Source organism: Myotis yumanensis, unplaced genomic scaffold (genome assembly GCF_028538775.1).
Source record: "Myotis yumanensis isolate MYYU_CA2020_CCGP unplaced genomic scaffold, mMyoYum1.0.hap1 SCAF_19, whole genome shotgun sequence".
Lineage (NCBI taxonomy): Eukaryota > Metazoa > Chordata > Mammalia > Chiroptera > Vespertilionidae > Myotis > Myotis yumanensis.
The window spans coordinates 22,601,858-22,615,335 of record NW_027223770.1 but is presented as its reverse complement, the minus strand read 5'-3'; the positions used below and the strand labels follow the sequence as shown (position 1 = coordinate 22,615,335).

Below are 13,478 nucleotides of genomic sequence, written 5' to 3'. Positions count from 1 at the left end.
GTGACACTGAAACCACGTTGTATAAAAGGTTCTGAAATGAAAGGCAGAGGCCACGGGTCCCAGTTCCAGTTCCAGGTTTCACCTTCTCGATCTGGATAATTGAGGGCCCGACCTCTCAGATGCTGCGGCACATTGGAATGAACTAACACGTTTTTTAAACTTAAACTTCAGAGCTTCCCCCTAGATCTGTCAAATTAGAATGTCCAGGGTAGAGGGCCCAAGAATCTATACTTTTCAGCTGTCCCTTATCCGGGCTCTTTGATGCGATTGGTCCATGGAGAAGCACAGGGAACTCAATACATGGGTTACATTGTAGAAACTCTTCCTGACCATGTAGCACACTGTCCCGGCACCTGGCATCAAACCAAGCGTTCAGAAGGCCACAAGCACCATCCCTAACGTGGAAATTACGCTGAGGAAAAACAATGCTGGTCTTCGGAAAAGCGCTGTATTCTCTGCTGGGTAGGGCTGGGCGCAGAGGAAAAAGGATAGTGCCCGTCGGAGTCCCTGTTACAGCTCTTGGCATAAAGGATGCTCACTTTAAATGTCAACTTCCTTCCTCGCCTTCTTGAAAATGACAGAGGTTATGGGAAGATAATCCAAAATGAGGAGCTGAAGCAAGTAAATAAAATATTTCTTTTTCATTTTTCTTTCTAGCCTCCTGGACCCTCCTGACATCTGCAATACCATTTATGTCAAGCTTATATGAGCTCACATAAAAGCCCCTAGAAAAAGTGCTATATTGTCATCAATAAATACCTCCTGGGTGTCTCCCAGGGCACAACGCAGTAGGAAGTAATGGGTGAAGCTAAAGATGCATGAAGTGTCGAGTCAGCCTCGCCTCCCCTGTGAGGAGGATGGACAATTAGGAAGCTGCATTACCTTTCGGGTCCCTGAGGTCGCCTGACATACATAGTATGTTTCTGCTTCCGAGCACTGAGTGGTCCCCTGGTGGTATCTTTGAGGAACACACTTTTCCGAAGGGCTTGATTTATGCTTGACTGTGGGTCGCTATGTGGTCCTGTGACATCCTCCATGCCCCTTAATGTCCTCCACAGATATTCCCCCTCCTGCACAAACCTTCATGGACTCATGGGGTTGGGGGGAAGCTAGGGGATGGACAAGGCTCCGATTTCATTGTACAGATGAGGAGACTGAAGCGAGAGCACGGGGAGCTTGCCTAAGGTCATCCAGACAATGAGCTGCCTTGCGGACTCCATCTGGATGGGATGACATCACAGCACCTTAAATGCCACCCGACAGCCCTGCCTCTGGGCCTTCACACAGTCTGTTCCTCCTGCCTTATTGTCCATCCTTACCTCACAGGGGAGGCGAGGCTGACTCAACACTTTCATGCATCTCTTGGTCAGTCAACTCAGATTTACCCTTTAGCTTTCAGCTTTGGTGAATGTCACTTCCTGCAGGAAGTCTTCCCTGTTTCCCCAGCTGGGCTCCCGAGACCAGATCTGCAAGTTACACTTTCCCACAACATGCAGCATGACTGTAATCTTCGGGAGGGCAAAGACCACGTCTGGGTTGTTTGCAGCTGCATCCTCAGCAACCACACGGTGCATGGCACAAAGCAGCTGCTTAATAAATGAGTAAAGGAGCTGTTTTCTGAACCGCTCCAGACTCTCTCTCTCCACATCTCCCACACCTTGGTCTCAGTACTCAGCAGGACCCATCTGATGGAGTGGAGGTAAGTGAGAAGCAAGGGCAGGGACCCCAGCTTTCCCCTCTACATGTGCCACCTCTACCCTTCAACCCATCCCCCTTCCTCTCCCCCTCCCCCTTCCAACTCCTCCGCCCCGACTTCATCAGAGCTGCTCAGAGTCCCCAGCTTTACATATTTATGCTGCCTGCTCAGATTTTCTTGAAAAAGAGTTCCCAGCCTTAAAATCTCTTCAAAATAATCACCCCTTATGAAATCCCACATGAAAAATTTCTGTAGAGCTAAGCATCAGGAAAAGCCTTCTCCGCCTGAAAAACTGCTGTGTTTTCATCACAGGGACAACAAAAGGCATGCAACTCAGGTTTCCTTCTTCTCTCTGGCCACCAGGAATTTTAGAGCTAAAACAAGTAAGTGTGTAAGATCGCATGTTTTGCATATCTGCATATTAATACACTGTCCCCACCCCTCCTTAGTGTCCATTTTAATTTGTATTTTTCTGGTTCAAACTGTATTTATATTTTTTTCTCTTTTGTTATGCATGCATCTTAGAAGCTGCTACAAATTCCTTATGGAACAAGGTAGGCATATAAACAAACAAGCAGACAAATAAAATATTCATTTGATACTTCATTGAGCGTGCGGGTACTAGAGCATTTGATATTCCTGCCTTATTCCCCTTAGCTATTTTGCATTTCTTGAAGACTAGCGCTCCAATCTTCCTTGATAGTGTTCACAGTGCTGTGCACAGAGTAAGTATGCAAGGCGCTGCAGTCACATGGAGCAGGCTACAAACCCTATCCCTGCCGCTTTGTCCACACCTCCAAGCCTCAGCCTCCACATCTGTAAAGTGGGGGCAATCAATATATCACCATAGAAAGCTCTTGTGAAGATTCAGGAGATGATAGGCGGGGAGAGCCTTGGGTGGAGTCAGGTACACAGACAGTGCTCAATTAATGTCAGACATTACATCAACACCAACTATGCACCTGGCCTCATTCTCGGCTCTGTAGATGGCCTGATAAGCAAGATCAACAAAAAACCATGCCTTCCTGAAACTTATGTCCTATTGGGGAGAACAGCATTGGGCACGTTTTGAACAATACTATCGAATGTGATGACAGCAGGTGCCATGAAGGACAAACCCGCTAAAGAGATGGAAGTGAATGTGGTGTGGAGGAGGGGCTGTAAGGTATCAGTGCACCTGGTCATGAAGGGTCTGAATGTCAGACCTATAGCTTTAGAGGTTCTCTGGGGTAATAGGGAGCCACAGAAGGATGGGAGCAGCTGAGAGAGGTACCCACGCCGTATTTTAATAACATCCCTGGGCCTTGGAGTCGGCCGGGGACAGCTTTCCTACCTGCTCCAGCTGCTGGATGGTGTTTTCCTGCTGGTTCTGGATCTGCTGTTGCTCGAGGGCATTGGATTCCAGTTTCCAGAGCCTGTCCTTCAAGCCAGCGATGCTGTTCTCCCCCCGAGAGGGCAGCGTCAGCAGCTCCCGCTTTTGGGCCTGCAGCGTCTCCACCTCCTGCTTCAGCTTCGAGGTTTCCTGCTCCTTTTGCTACGGAGACAAAGGAGACGGAGGCTGGAGTCCCATGGCCACGGCCCCCTCCAGGGTCACCCCTAACACTTGCTGGAATGGTGCTTCCCACTTTTCAGTGCATGCCTTCTCCACTCACCATGCAGCCCTTCACAGCACCCCCTGCAGGACATCAAGGCTGCTTTCTGGAACAGCACAGGCAGGCGGGGGCAAGAGAGCAAGCCACTGCCCCTAGAGTTAGACCTCCAGGCACCTAAAGGGAGTGCTTGCCCCATTTGTAGGCTGTGCACCTGCTGAGGCCAAGACTGAGATGGAGCAGGGAGGCAGGGTGTCTAGAAATGACTCTTCCAGGTTAGAAAGTCACGTAAGGGTCAAAGAACTATGGGCTGGATCATGAAGGAGCTGCATGCCAGGCTGAGAGATTCAGAGGTTTTTCCGGGCACTAGGGAGCCACAGCAGGGCGAGGAGCAGCTGAGTAAAGTGTCTGTGTCATATTTAATAAAGCCCCTTTGCAATGGAGCCTGCATGGGAGGCGGTGTGCTACATGGTCAGGAAGAGTTTCTACAGTATAACAGGTTAGCGGGGTTACCGCTAACTCATTCCATGCCGAGCCTCTCACATCTCCCAGGTGCCCACCTGAGAACCCAGGCAGGAGACCAGAGCACATTCAATGATTCAAGCTAGGCAGGTCCGACTCCCTACCTGCTGTCTACTGTTGGTTTTATTAAGGCCCCCTGAGAGCATGACTCCAGCTGGCAGGCTGGGACGCCCACACAGAGCTCCCTCCCCGTCGCCATTTAGAGCAGGTACGTGGTGTGGTTTCCTGAGACCCAGAGACCGAGAGCCAAGAGGCTCCATGCCTCCCATCCCTTACCTTCAACTGCTGCTGGAGCTGACCCAGCTCCCACCGGACTCTGATGTTCTCCTGGGTCACTTTCTCGCGGAGTCCCTTCTCAAACACAGACTCACCCAGGGCCTGGGCGAGCTGCATGTCAAACCTGTCCAAGCAGAACGCGTGTCATGGCTCCACTGGAGTGGAACCCACAGGTGAGGACCGAGGTGGGGCTCCTGGGGCAGGGGAGGGGATGGGGAGAGCAGCCAGCTTGCCGAGAACCAGTAGAGAGAGAGAGAGAGAAGGTGGGGGGGGGGGGGGGGGGTAGAGAAGGAGAGAGAGAGAAGAGGGAGGGGAAAAGAGAGAGAGAAGAAAATGGTGGGGTTTGCTTAATGCCTTCCTGTAAGGTTGTGGTTTGCTGCCTAATGACCACTGACCGGTGAGTGGACGACTGGAGATATCCACACAAATAGATACCCTGCGTTCCCTATTTTACATGATGCTGCTGGGCTTGTGCACTTACAACCCCATTAGAGCAGGGTAGTTACTGGGAAAATGCTGGACAGTTATGCATTCAGTGTGTTCACTTGTTTCCCCGGCAGATAACACGGAGACTCGAACAGCCCTACTTAGGACCGCCCGGGACTGAGGAAATGGCTGCTTTGGGCCCACCTGCCCCTCCAGCATGGTGACCCCTGGAGGAGAAGTACTTCCTGGACTTGACATCATTCCGTGTGGTTGTCTCAGCCTTCAATCCCTATCACAGAGGAGGGAACAACAGAGGGGCTCTGCCGGGTAAGCAAGGACTTTGGTCATTAGCCCCTGGACCACATAGAAAGGCCCACTTTTCCAGGGAACTTGGTGTGACTGAAATGGCCAAGCTGGACATGGGGTTTGGGTCTTGGTAAAAAGGTCTCCCTGTGACAAGATTATCCAATGTCCCTTAATACGAGGTGGTCATTCTGAGATTCAGACTCCTGAGAAAGCCAATCGTGGCTCACAGGAGGGAGCCCTACCAGTGGAACTGCCAGGAGCTTTCTGATTGGCTGTTGATGACATCATGCAAGAGATGCTATTGGCTGCCTCTGAATGGAAGCATTGTGATGAGGATGATGACCCAACAATCCCAAGTGCCAGGACGTGGGATGAGGTCCACGTTGTCCTTATAACAATTTAGCAAGAAACATATTACATCCGTTCTACAGAAGAAAGGCGGAGTAATTTATTAGCCCAAATTTCCACAGTGGTGGAAGCAAGCTTGAGCCCAGGTTCTCTACTGTCTTCGAGGCTACCCGCACCTTCCTATCCCTGTGCCCTGGGACAGGCGCAGAAAGACAGAGAGGCCAGGCAGTGACTGCTGTTTCAAAAGAGTCCTTGACTTAACAGACCACCTCAGGCCAAAGAGTGGCTCCTACAGAGCCTAACTCCTGGAACACACCGGCCCACCAACTGAGGCCCGATGGATTTGCACACACCCTTCATCCCACTAGGAAGAGGCGGGCTCCAGCCTCTGATGAGCGTGGGAGACAGTGAGCCCAGCACAGGCCTTACCCCAAGGAAGCAGCCTGGGAGTTCCATCAGCCCTCGAAACTGAGCTTTGTGACCCATGGGGTAACCATGGCAACAAAAAATCACTCCCTCAGATGGAACCATTCTGGATCGCTCTGAACTCAGAAGCCAATGTCAGGACAGGAAATTCTAGCAGCGTGGAGACATCCCTCCATCCTGGGCCCGGCAAACTAAGGAAGCAGCTGCATCTACAATTTGTTGACCCTTCGAGGGAGGTGAGGAAGTATTGCTAACTTCTAGATCTCTCCCTCACCATTAGATGGAGACTCCCATGGCCCTCACTGGCTTCCTGCTAAAACACGAATCCGCCTAGAAAGAGAAAGGCTGCTATTTGCAATTAGCATCAAAATGTAAATGAACTTCTGCCAAGAGATGGTAGCAGAGTAGAGGGCATCAGAGGAGAGGTGTAAGTCTTGAGAGAAGAAAGCCTAAGTATGAAGAAATGGGGACCTTCCGGGGCGGGGGCATCATGGGGAGATTCTTGAGTACCTGAAATGAGGGATTCTGCCAAAGAGGGTGAGGGAAAGAGCAGAAAGATGGAGTTTTCTGGCTGCGTTAACTCCAGGGGAAAACCCCCTCCCCATCAGAGCGGAGCCCCTCCCCAAGGCCTCTCAGAACTGGAGTGGAACCCACAGGTGAGGACCGAGATCATCAGAGCGGCAGGAACCTGGGGGACGATGGGGTCCACGCCTCCTCTCGGTTTGCAGGGGGGCTCTGATGAAGCCATTCTTCAGCACCAGGTGGCCTGCTTAACTGTCCAAGGAGTCCTCAGAACCATCAGCGACACTCTAGCCCAGAGAGGAGGTGCCATTTGACACGGCCCCCCAGGAAATCACCAAGTAAGCCATTTCTGCACTGCAAGGGCCAGACTGAACCAGAGCACCCATGAGAAGATGGGAAAAGAAACATATCAATAGGAAGAGAATAAACCTCCCTCATTTGGGGGGGGGGCATGCTAACAACCCCCAAAAGATCTTTAGTTTTTAGATGAAGAAGCCAGCTCAGAAAATCTCAAGGTTAAAGAAACAATGTTTCATGCAGATCAAGTTCAAACGCTATGCCACCCCATGCGAAAATAATTCAACTCGGCATCTCTGGGAAAAGATCAAAACCACGTCCTGGCATCTCATCCACAGGAACACTCCTGTGTATTTTTATCCTGGGTCCTCTAACAGAGGCTGTGTTTCCTCTATTGGCCTCCTGTGCCTCTCCAGGGGGGCCTGTCCGGCTCAAAACAGGACCCCCGCACACCTCTCCTCTCACCGAGTGAGCAGAACTCAAACACAGCCAGAGGTCCAGGGCCTGAAGCATCGCAGGTGCGGAGGGTCTGCGCTAGGGAGACTGAGTGTGGACCTGGGCCAGTCCAGCCTCCACCACTGGCCAGCTGTGACAGCGTCCCCATGGGAACCAGTGTGCAGCTTCCAGACTGGCGACTTGTTGGTGCACAAGGTCCAGTCCCTAGCAGAATCATTCTCATGATCTGAGCATCTAAACCCTAAATGAAAACAGCAGGGACTCAATGTTTTGGCCTCTTCCTCATTCTCATCCCCCGTGGTCAACAACAGGGATAGATGGGAACCAGAATTTAGTCCAATTGGATGAACAAGCTATCATTTAGTCCTCGCCACAGGAGCATTCTCATCCCCAACCTGAGGACTTGATCTGAGACTGAGAAAGGCTGGATGACTTGTCCAAGGTCACACAACTGGGAAAGAGGCCCAGCTGGGACTTGAACCGGGTGGTGGGACCCCAGGCTGAGCTGTCTTCATCCTCCATAGCAAACTCTTCCCTTGATAAATGGGGATGTTGAGGCCCAGAGAGGCCAAGAAAGTTCCCCAAGGTCATGGTCAATTGGTAACAGAGCTGAGGCTGGGTAACAGAAAAGAATCATTTTTTGCTGGATTCTTGGGAGAACCTTACAGGAGTAAGGTGTGAGGGCAGGGGGAGAAAAATTTAGGCCAGAACAAGGGAGTTAAGTCCCATGGATGAGGAGCCCTGACAGAAGTGAGAGAGCCACACCCAGCTGGTGTGGCTCAGTGGTTGAGCAACAACCTATGAACCAGGAGGTCACAGTTCGATTCCTGGTTAAGGCATACGCCTGGGTTGCGGGCTTGATCCCCAGTGTGGGACGGGTAGGAGGCAGCCAATCAATGAATCTCTCTCATCATTGATGTTTCTATCTCTCTCTCTCTTCCCCTCTGAAATCAATAAAAATATATTTTTGAAAAAAAAATAGAAGTGAGGGGGCTTAGGAGGAGAAGCCTGAGACCCCAAAGATTCCAGCACCCATGCTACCCCCTGGTGTCCAGGTGACAATGATGAGGAACATGACTCACTTATTTTGCTTCTTCTCAAGCTCGTGGTTTCGGCTTTGCTGGTTCTCCAGCAGGAAGCGGGTGTCCTCCAGGTCACAGGTCAGCCGGTGGCACTTCCTCTTCAGTTGGTGCGCGGTCTTCTTGGCCCCCTCGTATGCACTCTGCAGCTCCCCGAGCTGTGGGAGTAACAGAATGAACCACCCGGCTCACTTCGAGCAGCTGCTATAATGGGGAGAGAACAGGGGCTGGAAGCAGAGACCCTGTCTCGACTACGCTCTCTCTACTTGTCTCCTGAGCCTCAGTTTGCCCAGAGGTAGAATGGGGCAATTCCTTTCATCCCTTGGGGTGGCTTGTTCTGTTTCTCAGTAATCTTCCTACCAACGCTCCCACGGATCCTTTGCATGCCTTGCCTCGACTTCGCAGCCACTGAAAGCTGTATAGCTCATACCCCATCAGCTGGCATAACCTGGGGGGCTCTGCGAGCCAGGAAGCAGTCAAAACAGCGCACGGAGAAAATCTAACCGGAAAACCCCAGAGACGGGCTCAAAGGTTAAACCAGCAAAGAGCACTTTAGACGGCCGGCTCACACGGCAACGCACACGCCGGTGCCGACACAGAAGCCAACAGCTCTTGCGTCTTCCTGCAGGAAACACCCTCCTGAATGTCCTAGTTTAGATCTGGGAGAGAAGACAGCTCGGGACGCTCGCTTTGAAGAAATGGCCTCATTAAAGTATTGCTTTAAATAAGCAAAACGCTGAGTTAATGAAGCCTGTAATTCTAAATTCAGTATTTGACGGCAAATGGGATGTTTTCTTATATTCGGCTGCCCGGGAAAGGTTGCAGTATTATTACTTTTTAATGTAGCATGACTACCCCCTTTCCTTGGGGATACTGACCCGGCTTTATAATTCCTTATTAGAGAACGGGGCTGTTGCCCTGCCTGGGTGTCCTTCTGTGTTTGTCTACAGCTCAGGATGCCTCCTGGAGGACCGCAAAGCAATGTCCATGTTGCATGCGAAGAGCAAAACCATCGCCACCACGGAGGATAATGAGGCTCGCCGCCGTTGCTTATTAACTGTATGTGGCCTCACCCTGGCCCACCTCCGCAAGGTGATCTCATGACACCTTTCTCCCACAGCAGGAGATGCACGTAATAAAAGGGCAGGCAGAGGCCTCAGCTCTTGAGGTGGCTACCTCTACTGGGGAGACCAAGAAACAAAGCAGATAATTACAATACAATGTGATGAGGCTGCTATTTGGAGAAATAATTCAGGCGCATCCAAGCCCATCTGCACCAGGGAAGGTTTTCTTGAGGGAGTGACGTTTAAGCTGAGATCCTAAGGATATTGGAGATGTTGAGGTAAGGGAGAGAAAAGGTGCTCTAGGAAGAGGAAACAGTAGATGCAAAGGCTCAAAGATGAGAAAGAATAATGTATTTTTTGGAGGGAGAAAAAAACAACAGTGTAGTGGAACAGCATAGAGAGCCCAGAAGCAGAGCCACTAAATATAGTCAAAGGAGCAATGGCAATACAATGGAGAAAAGACAGTCTTTCAACATCTGGTGTCGGAGCAACTGGACATCCACATGCAAAGAAATGAATCTAGATACAGGCCTTACAAATACTAACTAGAGTGGATTACAGGTCTGAATGTCAAATGCAAAGCTGTAAAACTTCTAGAAGATAACATAGGAGAAAACCTAGATGACACTGGGTTGGGCAATGGCTTTTTAGGTGTGACACCAAAGGTAGGATCCATGAAAGAATTGACAAGCTGGAATTCATTAAAATTAAAAATTCCTGCTCTGTGATAGACACTAACTCTCAAGAGAATGAAAAGACAAGACACAAAGTGGATGACATTCTGGAAAAGGCAAAACTATGGAGACAGTAGAACGATCAGTCGTAGCCAGGGGTTAAGAGAGAGGAATGAATGGTGGAACATCGGGGAATTTTAGGGCAGTGAAACTATTTTGTATGAAACTACAACAGTGAATACATGTCATTATATATTGGCCCAAACCCAAAGAATAGACACCACCAAGAGGGAACCCTAATGTATGGAGTTCGGATGATGATGATGACATGCCATGCAGGTCCATTAACTGTAACAAATGCACCTCTGGTGGGGGATGTTGATAGTAGAGGGGGAGTACACGTGAAATTCTGTACCTTCCTCTCAGTTTTGCTGTGAATCAAACACCGAGTGTGGTGCTGAAGCTGGCTTATACCAACCTATGAGAGCTGATTCTGCACATCTCTTCCCAATTCTACATTCAGTGACAACACAATGTTAACGGGAAATCAGCCATGGTGGGAGAATTTACACCACAGACATTGGCCATTGGCAAATGCTATACATTAGGAGAAGCTTGTTTGCTTATTTTCAGAGAGCTGATTTACCAGCATACCACTGGGTAAAGTGTAGACTGGTTAGAATACAGATTCGGGGTGGAGACAATGCAAGACAGGCAAAGAGGCTCAACTATCATTACATTCCTAAGGGCAAACTGCACTTGCGAATATCAGAAATGCAGAGGACACACGACCAGAGCAATCATGGTACGTGCTGATATTACGGCAGCCAGGTGGAGGACAGGGGCGGTGGATAGATCCAGAAATATCCCTAAGGTAACAGGCTGTATTGGAATGCCTGGACAGAGACACAAGGCAAGGCCTTGAGGGCAAAGTGGGAAGTTGGAGTAAAGACCCTGGTATTAAGTCAGGACCCTCAAAGAGTTGCATCTCAGTGAGAAGGGCGATGAACGTTCCACCCACCGGCCTGGAAGGTGGTCAGAAATCTTGCTGCCACTCTGGCTATGGGTGGAGGAGAAAGTATTCCAGGAAGAAATCAAAACCCCAGGTCTGGACCTCATGTGGGTTTAGCGCTCAAACTGACACTCTGCACAGGTTGCAAAATTCTGAAACTGAGAATTTAGTGTAATCTCAGGAGCTGCTTCAGAAGGCAGTGCAGGCGGGTTTCTTCTAAAGGAACACGTGCACAACCCTGTAAGCAAGACTCCCCTGAATCAATACAAAGCTTTAAAAATGAAAAATAAGATCAACTCACAACAACAACAAAAAACAGTGAAACACACACACACACACACACAGTTAGCATGAGTCAGAAGGAAAAAAACAGAACATTCCACAGTGCAGACAGCCTGGGGCTACTGTGGTGGGTGTAGAGGAACACGTGGAAAGATGAGCTCACAGTCAAAAATTATGAGATGCACAAGGGAGCAACCCACCATGAGAGTCAGCATCACCATGATAACAGAACACTCCGAAAGAGGCTCTGAAAGGTCCTTTGGCCGCAGTGTGGCAGGTGGCTGCGGGGAGAGGCTGGAGGTAAGGGGACCAGTTAGGAGGCAGCTGGGCTGGTCCAGATGAGAGATGGAGGTGGCAAGATTAGAGGCGATGGGAATGGATAGAATTTGACGATGATAACAGAATATTACAATCATTTTACTGATGAGAAATCTGAGGCTCAAGATGTCATTTCCGCAAGGTCAAGGCAGAAATGAGCCTTGACATCGTGAGTGAACATTCATGCTCTTTATCACACAGAGGATGCTTTCCCAGAGCAGAACACCCGCGGGCAGAGAAAATGCTTTCCATATCCCACCGTGACCAGCATCTGTGGAGGTGGGAAGACACGAGGGGTCGGTGGCCTCATTCGCCCTGCCCACCTTGAGTCGTGGAGGTGAGAGCCTGCCCACTCTCTGATGCCTTTGGGATGCAGACTATCTGCTCCCTCTTACCTGCTGCTCCAGCTCCTTCCTGGATGTCAGCTCTGAGTCCAGCCTCTCCTCGAACTGCTGCAGGCGCTTTCGGAGGAACCCGTTCTCCATCTGAGCACAGTCGAAGCGCATTTGCCACTCGTCCGCTGTTGAACAGAGTCAGGGAGGCCGGGTGGAAGGCTAGGTGAGTGGGGGTGGTTCGTGTCCACTTGCTTAGCTCTTTGTACGCAATTTCACAGTGTGAACAGAGTTCCTGAGGCCTGACCTGGGACCTCCAGTTAGGAAATCTTGCTCTAAGTCCAAACTTAAAAAACAAACAAAAGTACATGCTTCTTCTAGGCAGCCTGTGCTGACCACTTCCAGTTGCCTAATGTCATTGAACCCTCACTATTCTAAGCTCAGTTGTTTTATACAATACAATTTCTCCACACATGCACACATACCTTTCTTTTAAAAAAAAAATCCCAGGGTAGGGGAGATGTTTCAGTCATTTGTGGATCCCCAGGACCCTCTGGAAGAGCTCCCTACACACACAAGGGTCCCATGTTGATACAAGTTCACTGACTGGAACTGTCCAACTGGACAACTGGCCAGTGGTTTACCTGACCTCCCCATGGACTCTACAAGTTTCTTGAAAGCAGGACCCAACTACAATTCTTCTGTGGCCCCTAAAGTGTCCAGCTCAATGCTGGGCGCACGCCATAAAAGTTCCCTTTAAATACCCCATCGCACACGGAGGAAAACAAAGATGCTTTCAATCATCTCTGCTCAGGCTTGATCCGTGGTGGAGGCTGTGGTGGCACTGCGGTGATGCCAGGCAAGTGCTTTATGGCTTCCTCCAACTTTCCTACGTTTCAGAAATGCTCTGTAATGAGTATGTATGACTTTCATAACGAAAAACAAAATATTTGTGGGCTGGCTTCCTGGAAATGAGCACACAGAGCTGAGAGCCCATATAACATCGTGACTAATGGCACATCTCCCCTCTCATCAACACCCATCTCTCTCCACAGGAAAACAAACTGGGGGGGAGGGGTACCATTTAGACATAAATCACAGCCGGGGTGGAAATGCAGCCAACGCTCCTCTGGGGAAAGCGTGCTGTCCCCACTGCTGGTTCTGTGCAAACGCCTCCGCCACGCCCAGCGTGTTCCCTACCTAGTTGGGTCTCCGTATCAGAGAACCTCAAACTCCTGAGTATTAACCTCTCTGGTAGGTGCCTGCCCTGAGGGTAGCCGGGATGAGAGGAGAACAAGAGTGGAGTAGAAAGCCTTGCCTCTTCTCACCGCCTCCAGCCCTCTGTTCCCGAGTGTCCCTGACGTTTCTAGGGCATAAACTCTCTAGGGGTATGGGAGGAATGATGTCAGCGTTTTATAAAGCTGACAGACACACTGGGCATCCTTCTCATCTAACTCGCTCAGACTGGGGAGAGGAGCTGACAGAGATGTCACCAAGCCCATCCAACCATGGCATTCGAGTCTCCAGGCAGCTGAGTCAGGCGGCACCCCTAGGAGTTCCTGGCTCTGCTGAGCACATCTGTCCTGGGGCGATTTGGGGTCCTCTCACCTGCTCTGCCATCGCTCAGCAACTGCTGAGCACCTGACACTGCTTTTAAATGGGGGGAGGAGTACCTTCTGCCCCACAGGTTGGGACCACAGATAACGATCCCACTATTAGTACAAATAGTAATAATGATCAAGTAACTAACAGCTATCCAGCACATGGCTAAACACTATTAGTCATCTAAGAGTACGTGCATTTGAAAATGGAAAAAAAAAATACAAGACATAACTTCTATGCCCAGAGCCACT

General features: G+C 50.1%; 1 protein-coding gene across 3 annotated transcripts in view; it reads right to left on the bottom strand.

Annotated features, from left to right (window-relative positions):
• The window catches only part of MYO18B (myosin XVIIIB), a 175,917-nt gene that overhangs the window by 78,538 nt on the left and 83,901 nt on the right, over positions 1-13,478 (bottom strand). For all 3 annotated transcript variants that reach the window (XM_070399451.1, XM_070399452.1, XM_070399453.1), the window contains exons 28-31: positions 11,689-11,813; positions 7,947-8,101; positions 4,084-4,207; positions 3,030-3,230 (exon numbers count right to left, since the gene is read on the bottom strand). In XM_070399451.1, the coding sequence (XP_070255552.1) occupies positions 3,030-3,230; positions 4,084-4,207; positions 7,947-8,101; positions 11,689-11,813 (605 nt within the window). The remainder of the gene's footprint in view (positions 1-3,029; positions 3,231-4,083; positions 4,208-7,946; positions 8,102-11,688; positions 11,814-13,478) is intronic.